Genomic DNA, 12,994 nt, shown 5'->3' with positions numbered 1-12,994 from the left:
AAGGGTCAAATTTAATATTCACCCTTCACACTAAGCAACAACGGGGAAAGTGCTGCACTCTTGGGCGAGTAGGGTCAGATTTACTCTCTTACTCCAAACTAAGCAACACTGGGGAAAGTGGTAAACTTTGGAATGAGGAGGCACATTTGCTATTGCCACTCTTAAATTTGGTAACATTTGGAAAAGCACTGGACTCTGGGTTGGGTTGCAGATTTATTATTCAGAGTCAAACTACAGTGGAGAAGGTTTATTGTCACTAATTGACAGTCTCTCCTTTGGCAGAGCCAGGCAGACCCCTTCCCTCGTTAAGCAGACAGGCATGACACTAGGCACCATAAAACCCTCAGGTCCTCCAGCAGAAAATGCAGACTTTGCAGATGTCCCCTCACCTCAGGGGGACTGGCTGTTAGGAAGACACAACCCCTAGTTACACAGCAAAACTGTGGAGCACTGCCTTTCTTGGTCAAGTGGAATGTGAGGTGTGAATAAAGTGGGGGTGGTTTTGATCCCACTTTTATACAATTTTCCAGACAGGGGATATGGGTTCACTATCACAAACCTCAGAACCGGTTTGGGTTGGCTCTCTTTTCAAGTGTCTTTCCCAAGCTGCTCTCCAGACAAACCAATGGGGCTCTCTCCAAGCAGAAACACCCACATGAACACAATGAAGTGTGTGTTGTCGGTGCCTGTCTGTTATTGACCTTTTTAGGTTTCGCCTGCACAGTGCTTGCAAAATCTCTTGCAATGAAAAGAAAAATCTTAAAAGGTGCATCGAGCCCACCCACTACTTACCTTTACCTTGGCTCCCACGTCACTCTTGTTTCCTTGATTCCTATTGGTCAGCAGCTCCTCCCGGCCTCTGGCTCACTCGTGGGCTTTGGAGTCGTCATCCATGCCATGAAGTATGGACCAAGTGCTGCTTCCTGTAGCCAGTGTCCATTCACTGGCCACAGGTACTCTTTTTTAATTTTCCATGAGCAGTTTTAGAGCGTGCATGTGCCTGTAGTCCCTTTCCCTCACCCTGCACACCGTTCTTCTTTTTAACCCACCCTCCGTTGTTTTCAACCCACTCTCCGTTGTTTTTAAAACCCCCAACCTTCTACCACTTTCCCTTGTTACTAACCAACCCCCTGTTTCACCCATCACCACTTTATACTTCTTCATTGTGGTTCCCACCTGCCTTTCAGATGTAGCGTGTTTATTACTCCGTCCATTCCTAGGTGTGCATTTGTGAGTTTAGAACACCATAGAACACCATTTGCTATAAACTGGTGCAGAATGAGGACATACAATGTGACGATTTGGGTTGGACATGAGTCGCACTGGATTGCTTGGTGTCAAAGCAAATTGTTTTTGGCTTTAATTGGTGTTGTAATCGAGTTGTAGGTATTTGGAAGGTGCAAGTAGTTTACATATTTATTTTATGAAAAAATGTAAAACTTTTTAAGAAAATCAAACACTTCCGGATACATACTTGTGGGTTGCAGCCCATGCTTTGTTCACACCAACCATTTGTTGCTGGACTTGGCATGCGCCACGCTTCTGCATTCCTGTTTGCACACTTGACTGTCTGGTACCTCTCATAAAGATTCTTTATGAGAATATTGTGCTTCACTCTTGCCACACACCACCTGCTGGATGTGACAGCATAGCACTGAGCAGGCTACAGCTCCCAAGGTAGAAAAGCACTGGGATATTAGATAAAGGTAATGCAGGCAACTCCCACTTCTTATGTGAGCGGCTTATCAACATTTTTCTCTCCAAGTATTCACACTGCCCTGTGCACAGAACATTATGGACAGTAGATTGAGGGCCAAAAGCCACTTTACTGGAACTGTATATAGCCATCTGTCCAGCATTTATTATTGAATCCTTTCTGGATCACCAAACAGATCTTCTTTCATGGGCTCGCCTTGCTTGACTCTCTCAATACTAGAGGTGGTCGAACCAACAAATTAACAGGGAGACGGCGAGTCAGAGCCAAACCAAGGGTCTGTCTCGGATATTAGAACCCGTGCACGAGTTGAACCCTGAATACGCTTGCTGCCTAAATCATAGAACAAACATCATGTAAAATATGATATAGTCTCTTCAAAACTAAACATTTTTTGTATTTCTTTAACATGTGGTAGCCAGGGGTCATTGGTGCTTCTTCAGGACCAGAAACAACTAAATGTGGTGAAGTGCACGTGACCTTTGGCGATCGCCGGCGGTGCCGTCCAAGTGATTAGCAATCTCCTAGCATTCTTCATGTCCGGCTTTACCGGTGGACAGATTTGGGATGCCACATAGAGGGTTGTGCCGTCCACTACGGGTCGCCTTATCTCTGGTGTCTTTTGATTGTGGTATGATGTGCACAACATTGTGGCACACTGTGTTGCATCAAGTTGGACTGATGCACATTCTTTGTATTCTATCTTGTCTTTTTCTCCTAGGTTCTGATCTGGAGCGGTTTTAACTATTTGCCACACTGTAGGTTCAGACAGTTTGATGACCCAATCTGATTTATTCTGAGGGTATTTGTTTTTATTCTCAACTCACGTGCACTTGACCACATTTTGTTGTTTCTGGTCCAGAAGAAGTGCCAATGACCCCTGTGGCAACAAGGGCATGAAACATGTTGACCAACTTATTACACCCAGGCACATCAAGCCTGTTGGGGTAACACACTCTGCCCACGGGGTTTTATTTTACTATGGGTATTACCCCCTTTTTAATCCCCTGGACAGTTTTTAATTCACGTAGCACGCACCTTTCCCCCTCTTCTTAGGACCCACACCTCACACACTCGCAGGCACCATCCAGCATTCCTCCTAAAAGATCTCCGATAAAGTGACCCTTTGGGGGACCCATTGGGCATTGCAGCGCCGGCCCGACGAGGAGCAATTGCCCGATGATGAAGCATGACACCTTTCTGGATGTGTGAGGTCAACAGGAGGCAAGACCTGTTCTTTCCCCCCAACTAGTGGGTCTCCATTACACCTAGGTTTCTTTTCTTTCTTTTCCCTCTTTCTTTTTCTTTCTATGGGCTTTGGGTGATATGTTACACCCTGCCTCAGGAACACTGTCCTCTTGTTTGGTTTAAAAGCTTTGCCAATAATACATCACATAATAGCACTACACAGAGAGGTGCTTTATGGAAGGTTTTTAAACATGAACCACTAGTGAACTAAGAGGCAAAAACAGTTGTCGTGTTAAACCCTCTATTTGGCCCAGATTATTATAGAGCAACATTATAATCTAATAAATCAAACAGAATAGGTTTTTGTACAACTGGTGTTCTGAACTCACATATTTGAAAGTGCTTTCATACGCAATAATGAATTAAAAAGAGCTTTAGTGAAATAAAATATTTGCCTAAGATCACTCAATTTAAGTGGGGAAGCTGTGATTAAGAAATGTTTTCTGGTTTCACCTTGAAGTAATCAGGCAGTAAATGGGTATCTACAGGGTCGGACTGGGACAGAAAAAAGGCCAGGGCACCAAAATAAAAGTGCCATCCATTAGTGAATCCAATAGATAAAAAAGTGGCCCACATTTGCAAATAGGGCAGTTTTTAACTTGTAAAGCCACGTTATACAGGTTTTTTGCAAGGTATGCATGAATTTGTACTTGCTTAATTTTTTTACATGTTGCACAGCAGACTGAGCTGCTTCACGTGGGACAGCAGTAGCAATAGGTTGTCCCTCACCCAGAAAGCGCCATCATGGAGAAGAAACCATATCCTAGATATGGCGAGTTTTGTAGATGCAGATGGCGGCCAAGCCGTGAGAGACGACAGTCGGTAAGAAAGAGACCTCGCATACCAGCCTAAAGAGTACAACTGCGAGAAGTAGCTCCGCGGAAACCGGCACCAGTAAGACCGAAGCGACAAAATGCCAATTATGGCGCAAGATGCTGGTAGCACGGAGGGTAGACGACACACCATGACCAGACGATAGTGCCATAGTATGTGAAGGCAGAGTACAAGCAGTGGGGCTTTACCAACCAGAGTGAAGACAGGAAGGAACTGAAGCAGGCTGTGTGGACTCTGGAGCCATACGAAGGACACAAGGACTTCGTGTAGGGTAGCAGAGCAACCCAGAGACACCAAACTGCAAGAGGGCTGCAGCCGAAAAAGGGCACCAGGGAGCCTGGATGCTTTAGGAATGGCAGAAGAAGTAGACCGGGGCAGGACCCACGGACACTGTATGAAGGAGAGAGCCTGCACGAAACAGTCGGGTAAATGTTGAAACAATGAAAACGTGACCCAACAAGAGTCCCCCGCAAAACAGAGTCGGAGAAAAACGAGGCACAACCTTGGCAAAAGTCAGGCCAGAGGTAAAGGTCCCTGAATCGAAGGAGGAAAAGACACCCCTCGGAGAGGGTACAGCATGAACCCCAAGCAAAGCTGGTAAATCCCCATAAGGAAAAAGCAGGAATTAAGGACACTGCTGTAGGTTAAGCGGCCACCAAAAGCAGGGATTAAGGTACGAAAGAAAGGCAACCTTTGCTAACCCAGTAGCTTGGAGGACCAGAAGGTGCAGGTGCACCAAAAAGGAACAAAAGAAGCAGGCCGCATAGCGGCAATAAGAAACAGGCTGCATAGCGGCAAACAGGGTGCCGTTAGCAGAAGAACCGCCACAACCAGGCGGCGCATACAGACAGACCAACCCAACTTGCAAGAAGGCAAGTCATACGAAGAATCCTGTAGGAAGAGGCAAGTGACTTCGAGCAGGACTTCTGCTCAGGGACTCCATAGGAGCGTACCAGGACAACGGTTGAACCGAATGTCATCAAATACCCCACATAGGGTAAGGCAAACCAGTATGGGTGTCCTCTTGGGTAAGCACACAGTCAGAGGACTGAAAAGAAAGGAAGCAGCCAGCCGGCTGCGCCGAACAAACTGAGAAATGGCTAACCAGCCGTGAACAGTAACCAGCCCTGAAACACAACCTGAGCATCAGAGCGGGTTGGGAAAATAACGCCGAGAACACGGCCACCAGGGTTACCGCAGGCCAGACAAAATACGGGGGACCACCAAATCTGTATGGCGGTCAAAAAGATCCACTCCATTGAACGGAAGATCCCTGAGGGCATCCCGAATATGATCAGGGAAGCGACTGTCGTGCAGCCAAGCATGGTGACGTAAAGCCACAGCATGAGCCAGGACCTGTCCCATAGAGTCAGTTGCGTCCAGGGACGACCGAAGGGAAAATTGTGCCATGCATCTTCCATGCAGAAGAATGTGGAGCAATTCCGTACGTGACCCTTCTGGAATAGAGGGGAGAAGGAGAGCAACTGAGTCCCAAAGAGCGGCAGATGCGCGTGCAAACACACAGGCTGTATTTAAAGCCCAGAGGCCTGCGCTAGCGGACGCGAAAAGCCTGCGGCCACAGTCATCCAGCCACCGAGACTCTCTCATGGGAGGTAACAATGGTAAAGAGTGTGAAGAGTGCAAATCAAAAGCTGCCTAAACAACTAGGCCTGCGGGTGAAGAGACAGATAAAGAGGGTCCCCTGGTGCCAGGCGGTGCCTAGGGGCAATAGCCCGATCAACCGGATTGCCCGAAGAGAGTTTGGACCAAGTGCCATGCAGGGTGTCAAATAGCGAGTCCCCGAAGGGCAGCAAAGGTTCTACCTCAACAGGCTCCAAATGGAGCAGATCCAATAAAGGATCAGAAAGTATAGGCACCATAGCAGGTTGTAGGCCAAGCACAGCAGCCGCCCCCTGAATAGCGCACGCGAAGGCATCACTAGACTCAGTCGCCATCCGAGTAGGAGATAACAAATGGTCAGTAGGAGACGGTTGAAGGCTAAGTCTACCACTGGACATGAGGAGTGGCGAAGGCGGAGACTGACCGGAAGGCCAGGCTACAGATGTAACTTGCAACCTGGCCCCTTGATCAGGGGAGTCCAGGGAAGCCCTAGGATCCAGAGGAGGAGGCATAGATGGGTGCACTGGCGTTAACGGATGCCGTGGGGGAGACGTACAGCCGCCTGAGGAGTCGGGGGGATCATCCACCAAGGGAGAGAGTACAAGGTGCCGAGGTCGGCGTCGCCGAGGCCCGCGCTGCTGGCGCCGAGGCTGGCATCGCCGGCGCGGCCTTTGACGCCGGCGCAGGGAGCCGTACAGGGCTATGCACTGAACGACGATGAGGGCCGTGCTCTGGGCCCTGGCTTGTTGACGTCGCATCGGCTCCGGAATCGGAGTCAACGCACACAGCCGGTGCCGGGGAAACATCCGCAGACGATGACCCGGCCACAGTGCCTGCTGTGCGTCTTCGGGCCTCTGTGGGGCCCGAAGACGCACCAGGGAGAGGGGGCGACTGAAAACTAGCCTGGAGTGCCTTAGAATAGGCCTCCATTTGGGCACGTGTTGCCCCAACACCCGGAAAGGGTGGATACAGAGGATGCCGTACGTCTTTAACCGGTTCACTGCGAGAGGAATGGCAGGTAGCAGCACGGGTAGAAGAGCTCCGTAAGTGATGCCTGTGCTTACGCTTACCTGGTGTCACACAGCGGTCGCGGGAGGGACCTCGGGACCGAGCCCAATACCAAGAAGAAGAGCGGTGATGGGAGGGAGCTGGACCGGACAGCCGTGCGGCCAGCAATTTCATGCGCCACTCCCTCAAGGACTTTGGCTTCATACGTTGGCATGCGTCACAGTCCTTGGAGTCGTGGTGCACGCCGAGGCACCACATACATATGAGGTGCGGGTCAGTGCCAGACATCTGACGTGCACAGGCCTCAAAAGCCTTGAAGCCGAAAGGCATTACACACTGTTCCACCCTCCCGACACACACGGTGTTGAGAGGGCCCAAAAACCAGGGCAAGGATATGCTGGTTTCCCAGGATCTGTGTTCGAACGCGGAAAAGAAGAAAACTGACTGGTTGTCATCTGAGGTTGTCATCTGAGGGAAGGAGGTTGGATAAGGTGCTCGACTCCTCCAGTACTTGTGGTAGCACCTAAGGTAGGGAGAGGTTGTTTGGTTCTGAGTCTGAGAGGAGTAGGTTAGGAAGGGCTTTGGTCCTATATTCTCTGTGATCTACTTGTAGTACAGGCAGAGGGAAATTTGGGACAGTGGGGTGAGTATAATCAAAGCACAGAGGAAACAATTAGCATTCAGGGGATCAAAAGACTGGTTGGAGAAACTGGAGGCATATGTAGCATTGGTGATGAGGGACAAAAACCATTTTCAATGTCTATTGTGTCCCTAGAAACAGGTAGAATCCCTCTTTTGCTCATACTTACTCCTTTTTCCTAGAGAGCAGAAGGCAGTCATTGAAAAGGTGCAGGTACACCGGCTTGCTACAGAGCTTCAGCTTTGACCCAGAAATTGTTGGCATCTGCGTATCCACTTCCACCAGTTCTCCGTGCTTCACGAGCCAGCGTGACTGAGAGATGAGTGGGAAGATCTAAAGCAGGAAAAGAATAAGGGGATGTCAAGGCAACACTACAAAGATCCACAGGATGGCTGTGGGCAAGTGGAACTGAACCTGGGTGTGTGGAGGAATGCATATTCGTTAATGATGAATGGATGAGAGAACTGATGCAAGAATAAAGAAGAATGAACAGCCACGATTCTGCCCATGTTTATAGGTGTAGACTGTGAAATGATATACCTTCATACCTGTCCTCTGCTCCCAAGGTGTTAATGTCTTTACTCGCTTCCAGAAACCTCAGTACCTGCCCATTCTTCCAAAGGCCTCAATGCCTTTATTTTCCTTTCAAGGCATTGAGGCCTCTTCTCACATCCCACAGCTTCAATGCCTGCCCTGTCTCCATGGTCTCCATGCTTCTTATCATCTCTCTTCCCTCAGAAGACCTCCATGCTTTCGCCTCAAATGTTATGCCCTCTCTGACACTAAAACCTTTTCTTATTATTCCACAGTTATCTTTTCCAGTCGGCATCAGAAACCTGGACTACTAAGGACTCACCTTACTTTCAAAGTGAATCTTCTTGTTGAGGTGGATGAGCTCCTCAGTCCTCTTCATTGACTGAACGCTGGCGTTGCACTCCTTTACAAGCTATGGCAAATGAGAAACATATCAGCAAATGTCTCACCTCAAAAAAACACAGAAATGTGTGAAACATCGAAGGCACCCAAGAAGGCAGCATTAATAACACACAATAAACATGCTGGTGTATAGAAGCCAAGCACACTCGGGCAGTGACAACTCATTTTAAAACCAGGGAGGGAAAAGAAGCACCTGTTACCACGCTGCAGAGTGATGGGAAGGGAAGCAAGATCTGTGGGAATAAAGAAGAGATCTTCCATTCAGCCCTGCCACAGGCAGTTTGTTTAAGAGCGAAAAGAACAATTGATGGACGGAATGCTGAAACAATGTCATAAATTCACCCCAGTACAAGGATCTAGGTCTAAATCCATTGTTTTTCTGCCGACCATGCCTTTCCAGTTTAGACCCAGCCATAGGTAAATCAGTCTTGACGCTGCTACCCATGGGAACAGTCCAGCCCAAACTGCCAGGCCAGGTTCTCCCTGGACTAGAAACAAGCATCCTGGGACTGGTTTCAGGGTATCGCCCCCCTCATCAGCCAGGCTAGCTTGAATCCAGTGGTGCAGCGAGCAAGAGACTCAAGTCTGGGCATAGCCCTGGCCACTCAAGGCACACACATAGCAACATAGGGAATGTTAGGGTCCCCTATCCAACCTATAACCCTTTGGTATTTTGTTGGTTGTGGCTGGTTGCCCTGATGTCAGTACCATTAAACCACTATTCTCTGACTCATGGTTCCTGTCTGAGATCTTGCAGTCAGAGGATTCCGTGGCACCCTCACGGTGTTCAGTTATCCCAAACTTTGCAGAGGGATCCTGCAACCTGTGGGTGCCACCCTACTTCTTACTCCCCTAATAGATGGTTTTCAAAGCAAAACACAGTTAGCAACTTAATGGCACCTGATATTTGTGTCTCCATTTAATGCAAATTTTGAGGTGCCTTTTACATTTCCTGTGTGAATTAGATCTCTGAAATTAGGCTGTATAATTTGAGACTTCATGCGTATCTCTTAACTGTGAACAGTATCTCCAATTACCAGCAACAGAGCTACGAGTCTCAGTATACACCCAGAACAACAGACTCTGGCAATTATTTCCATTTGCCTATTTCAGAGGTTTGGGAGGTAGGCTACTAGGTTTTGGGCACTGACTCTCTAAACACTAAATCAAGCTCACCATCTTGCTTGAACCACACTCAGTATAAAATATAAAATCTCAAAAGAACTTTCTTATCGAAGTAATTACGTGTGATTCCAGAGCAAACTATGCTCCTTTCCCCAGTTACCCACTTTTTACTTCTCTTGTTAATTCTGTATATCCTCAACTCTTACCTTATCTTGCTACATTCTTAATTGTCTCTCTTTCTTCTAGTGTGTTTTTCCAGTCTTATTTAAATCTGCAACCATTATTCCTTTGTTTTTAAAAAACATCTTTGGATTGATCACTTTCAACCATTGAATTATATCGCTGTTGAATTTTTGCTCAAAATCTTGAAATGCATTGTCCATAATAAAATATCTTGTTACCTTTCTGAGCTTGCTTTTCTTTCTCCACTTCAGTTTGATTCCTGCTCAAGTCACACCATGGAAATGGTCCTATTCACTGAATGTAAATTCTTTCTTAAGTCGTGTGACCAGAAACTATGCTCCATACTGATACCTTTAGATCTTTCAGTTGCTTTTCAAAATATGGATCATTCTTTTATTCTATCTGCTTTATATTCAATGGATATCTTTTAGTTTGTATGCAAATTTTTACTTAGAAGATTCTCAGACTTGTTTCCCGTTTCCATTCTGTACTGACCCAATCCAAGGTCTGCAATGGAAAGTTGGATGGTAACTTATTTTCTATATTTCCAAAGGACGCACTACAAGTAGCCCTGTGTCCCAGGTGATTATACTGGGGAAACCTGTAAAACCAAGTCCTAGAATTGACACATTATTTTTCATTCTGGTCCTGCTTTCCAAGAACAAATCCCTCTGGTCTCACAGACATAATTTAATACACTTTATAAACATAAGAAAATGCAATCTTATATTAATTCCTTCATTGCCTGGATGTTAATTTTCTTATTAAATATCTTGCAATATCTTATGTTGAATATTATTATTGATCATATGCAGAACTTCCACAATATACTTTGCTGTCATGACAATCTATTATTCACTTATTTAGTCTTGAAATTCTGATATTACAAACAATTTATCTCACTTGCACTAGCTGCCTGCTTCATTTCAATTTCACTATGGCAGAATTGTTTTCACATGAATAAAAAGCCTTGCTTCTTCGTACCTTGTTCACACAGTTCATCTTTATCAACCTACCAGAAAGGTACACTTTTCCAGACAAGGTTCCTTGTTTGTCGTCAACATAATCCTGCTGCCTCTCTGTTTAGATCCTTTGTTTTCTAAGATGCAAAAATGTCGAACAAACTTCCAATATCGATTTGCTTTTCTTCATCATTGGTTGTGTTTACAAGATGCCTGAAAGGCTTAACCTAGTTCATTACACGTATAGTTTATTTTTGTGCTGTCTTATGCCTTGCTCTAATACATGATTTTTTCACTTGTGTATATATAATTTTGTATTGATTTTATTTGCTATGGCACATTGGATAAAAAAATAAAATAAAATAACCTGCAGGCATTTCAATAAATATAACAGTAAAATATAGTGTTTGGAGTTAAATTTTGACTGCAAAAATCTAGAAATTTGTTGTTTTCTGTGCTGTGCCCCTTATTAACAGCTCTGCATTTTCTATGTGTATATGAAAGCCTAAACTTTTCTCATGCAATAGCTCTGTCTGGACTCTAATTGTGTTTGATTGGTTATCACATTGGATCTGAGGTTCAGTAATACTACCACCTCCTAGAATAAGCCTCACCTATTCACCCATGGAACCACTGCAAAGCCAGCAGTACAAATGGAGTACTTGGTGTTGGGGCCAAATATCCCTTGCATGGTAATTGGGCATGTACCCCTGCCCTGAGTGACCAACTGCAAGCACTAATGGTATCCTGACTGATTTTGGCCCTGGCATCATGCTAATCTAGAGTGTGCACAGAGGTTTAGGCCTGTCTCTCTCAATGCAAGATTAAGAACTGGTTCTGTGACCAGGAGGAGCACACAAACCACGACCTCATACTAGCCAGCGGAAGACTACTATTTCTTCCTAAGAGACATCATGTAAACTGTACTGTGTTTTATGAATATGCAGTGTGATCAAACCTTGTTCTCTGTGTTTGTGAGAGTGTGGTCAACTGGCCACTCTTGTGTAAAGGTACAGTGTTACGTGATACCAAGAACCTTGCACTGGCATCCTGTATGCATGCACCTTCTGATGTTGAACATGAGAAGGTTCATAGGCAAGGCCTGCCCTTTTGTTTGTCTGATTACTGCTTCAGGAAGGCTGATGACAGCCATGTGCAGAGAACTCACACTTCATTGTCTCCACGGGCTGGGGGCGCCTGCTTAGAGCCAGCCCCATTGCTACCTGACAGTGGATCCATATTGTAGGTAAGTACCCCTTTTGGCATGGTTACCCCCAGCTTTTGCCTGACTCTGATGTATCTTTGACTGAATGTGCAATGGGTTCCTGCTACTGTTTCTACAATTGGCACATCTCTGGCTCACAAAAAAGCCTCTTGCAAAAAGGACCAGTGGTACCAAGATCCTTATGACCAGAAAGGGTCTATTAGGGCTGCAGCTTGTATTATGCCACCCTATGAGTCCCCTCACCAAAACACATGCACACTGCAACTGCAGCCTGTGTGTTTTGGTGCAGATAAAAGTGAAGCGTCGACTTGGCACACCTACCTGTGTGCCAGGCCTACCAGCACTGCAAGAGGCATAGGTAAGTCACCCCTACAAAAGGCCTTACAGTCCTAAGGCAGGATGCACTATAGCTCATTTGAGGGCATAACTGCATGAGCAGATATGCCCCTAAAGTGTCTAAATCCATTCTTAAGACATTATAAGTGTAAAGTGAAGCCATACTGAGTACATGGGCAGGGAGCTTGTCACTACTAGTTCCACAGCTCCATGATGGCTTCAAAGAATCACAACATTTTGGGTACCAAACATCTCAGATTAATGAATCCACACTGATGCCAGTGTTGGATTCAGTAATAAATACAGTCAGAGGGCACATGAGAAGTGCCCCTAAAAACCTACTAGTGTGTGCCTGACTGGTCTGCACCTGCCTTCCACCTCTTGAGATGCTTCTGACCCCCTGAGGTCGGAGCCTTTTGCACTCATGGGCAGAAACAACTGCTCTGGGTGGAGGCACTTCATACATACTTCCAAGCAGGAACAGCATTGAAAGGCAGTTAGCCTGAAAGGCTTCCCATCCTTTGTTATGCTGACCAGGGTCTTCCTAGCTAGTGGAGGTGCCCATCCCCCTGACCTAGGCCCACTTTTGGTGGCAAGGTCGGCTGGAAAATTAGTAAGCAGGAGAGGTGTGTCCTCTCTCAGCCAGGACCACCCCTAAGGTGTCCTAGTCTGAAGTGACCCCCTACTTTGAGAATCCTCCATATTGTTTTAGAGGATTCTAGCCAATAGGCTTAGGGATATGCCCCCTCCCCAGAGGGAGTGGGCATTCAAAGGGTGTAGCCATACTAAAGGTAAATAGCCCATTGGCTACTACCTTTTAATCTCTATAACACCCCATAATTGAGTATTTAAGGGCACTCCTGAACGTTAATTGTCAGATTACTGACAACCTATGAAGAAGAGGACAAAGAAGAGCTGTGCTGCTGCGAAGACTGAAGACACCAACTGACTTGGCCCTATCTCTAGTCGCCTGTCCGCAGCCCTCAAAGACCCTGCTACAGAAGGATTAGTACTTACCTGTAATCCTAGTTCTCATCCAGGGGTATACTCATCAAAGTCATAATCTATGAATAATCCCCGCCCATGAGCGGGATCCCGGAGCATATAGAAAATACATATATATACATATATATGCATATGTGAAAACATATACATGCAGCCTA

At 46.2% G+C, this 12,994-nt stretch overlaps 1 protein-coding gene across 2 annotated transcripts in view; it reads right to left on the bottom strand.

Moving 5' to 3' along the window:
* Nucleotides 1-12,994, bottom strand: part of ARHGEF19 (Rho guanine nucleotide exchange factor 19) — a 305,405-nt gene that overhangs the window by 33,940 nt on the left and 258,471 nt on the right. For both annotated transcript variants that reach the window (XM_085608601.1, XM_085608602.1), the window contains 2 exons: nucleotides 7,921-8,010; nucleotides 7,234-7,397 (listed from right to left, as the gene is read on the bottom strand). In XM_085608601.1, the coding sequence (XP_085464727.1) occupies nucleotides 7,234-7,397; nucleotides 7,921-8,010 (254 nt within the window). The remainder of the gene's footprint in view (nucleotides 1-7,233; nucleotides 7,398-7,920; nucleotides 8,011-12,994) is intronic.

The sequence above is a fragment of the Triturus cristatus genome, chromosome 1_2, assembly GCF_964204655.1.
Source record: "Triturus cristatus chromosome 1_2, aTriCri1.1, whole genome shotgun sequence".
Lineage (NCBI taxonomy): Eukaryota > Metazoa > Chordata > Amphibia > Caudata > Salamandridae > Triturus > Triturus cristatus.
Note: the sequence above shows the minus strand (reverse complement) of the source record. Positions and strands in the feature narration are given on the sequence as shown.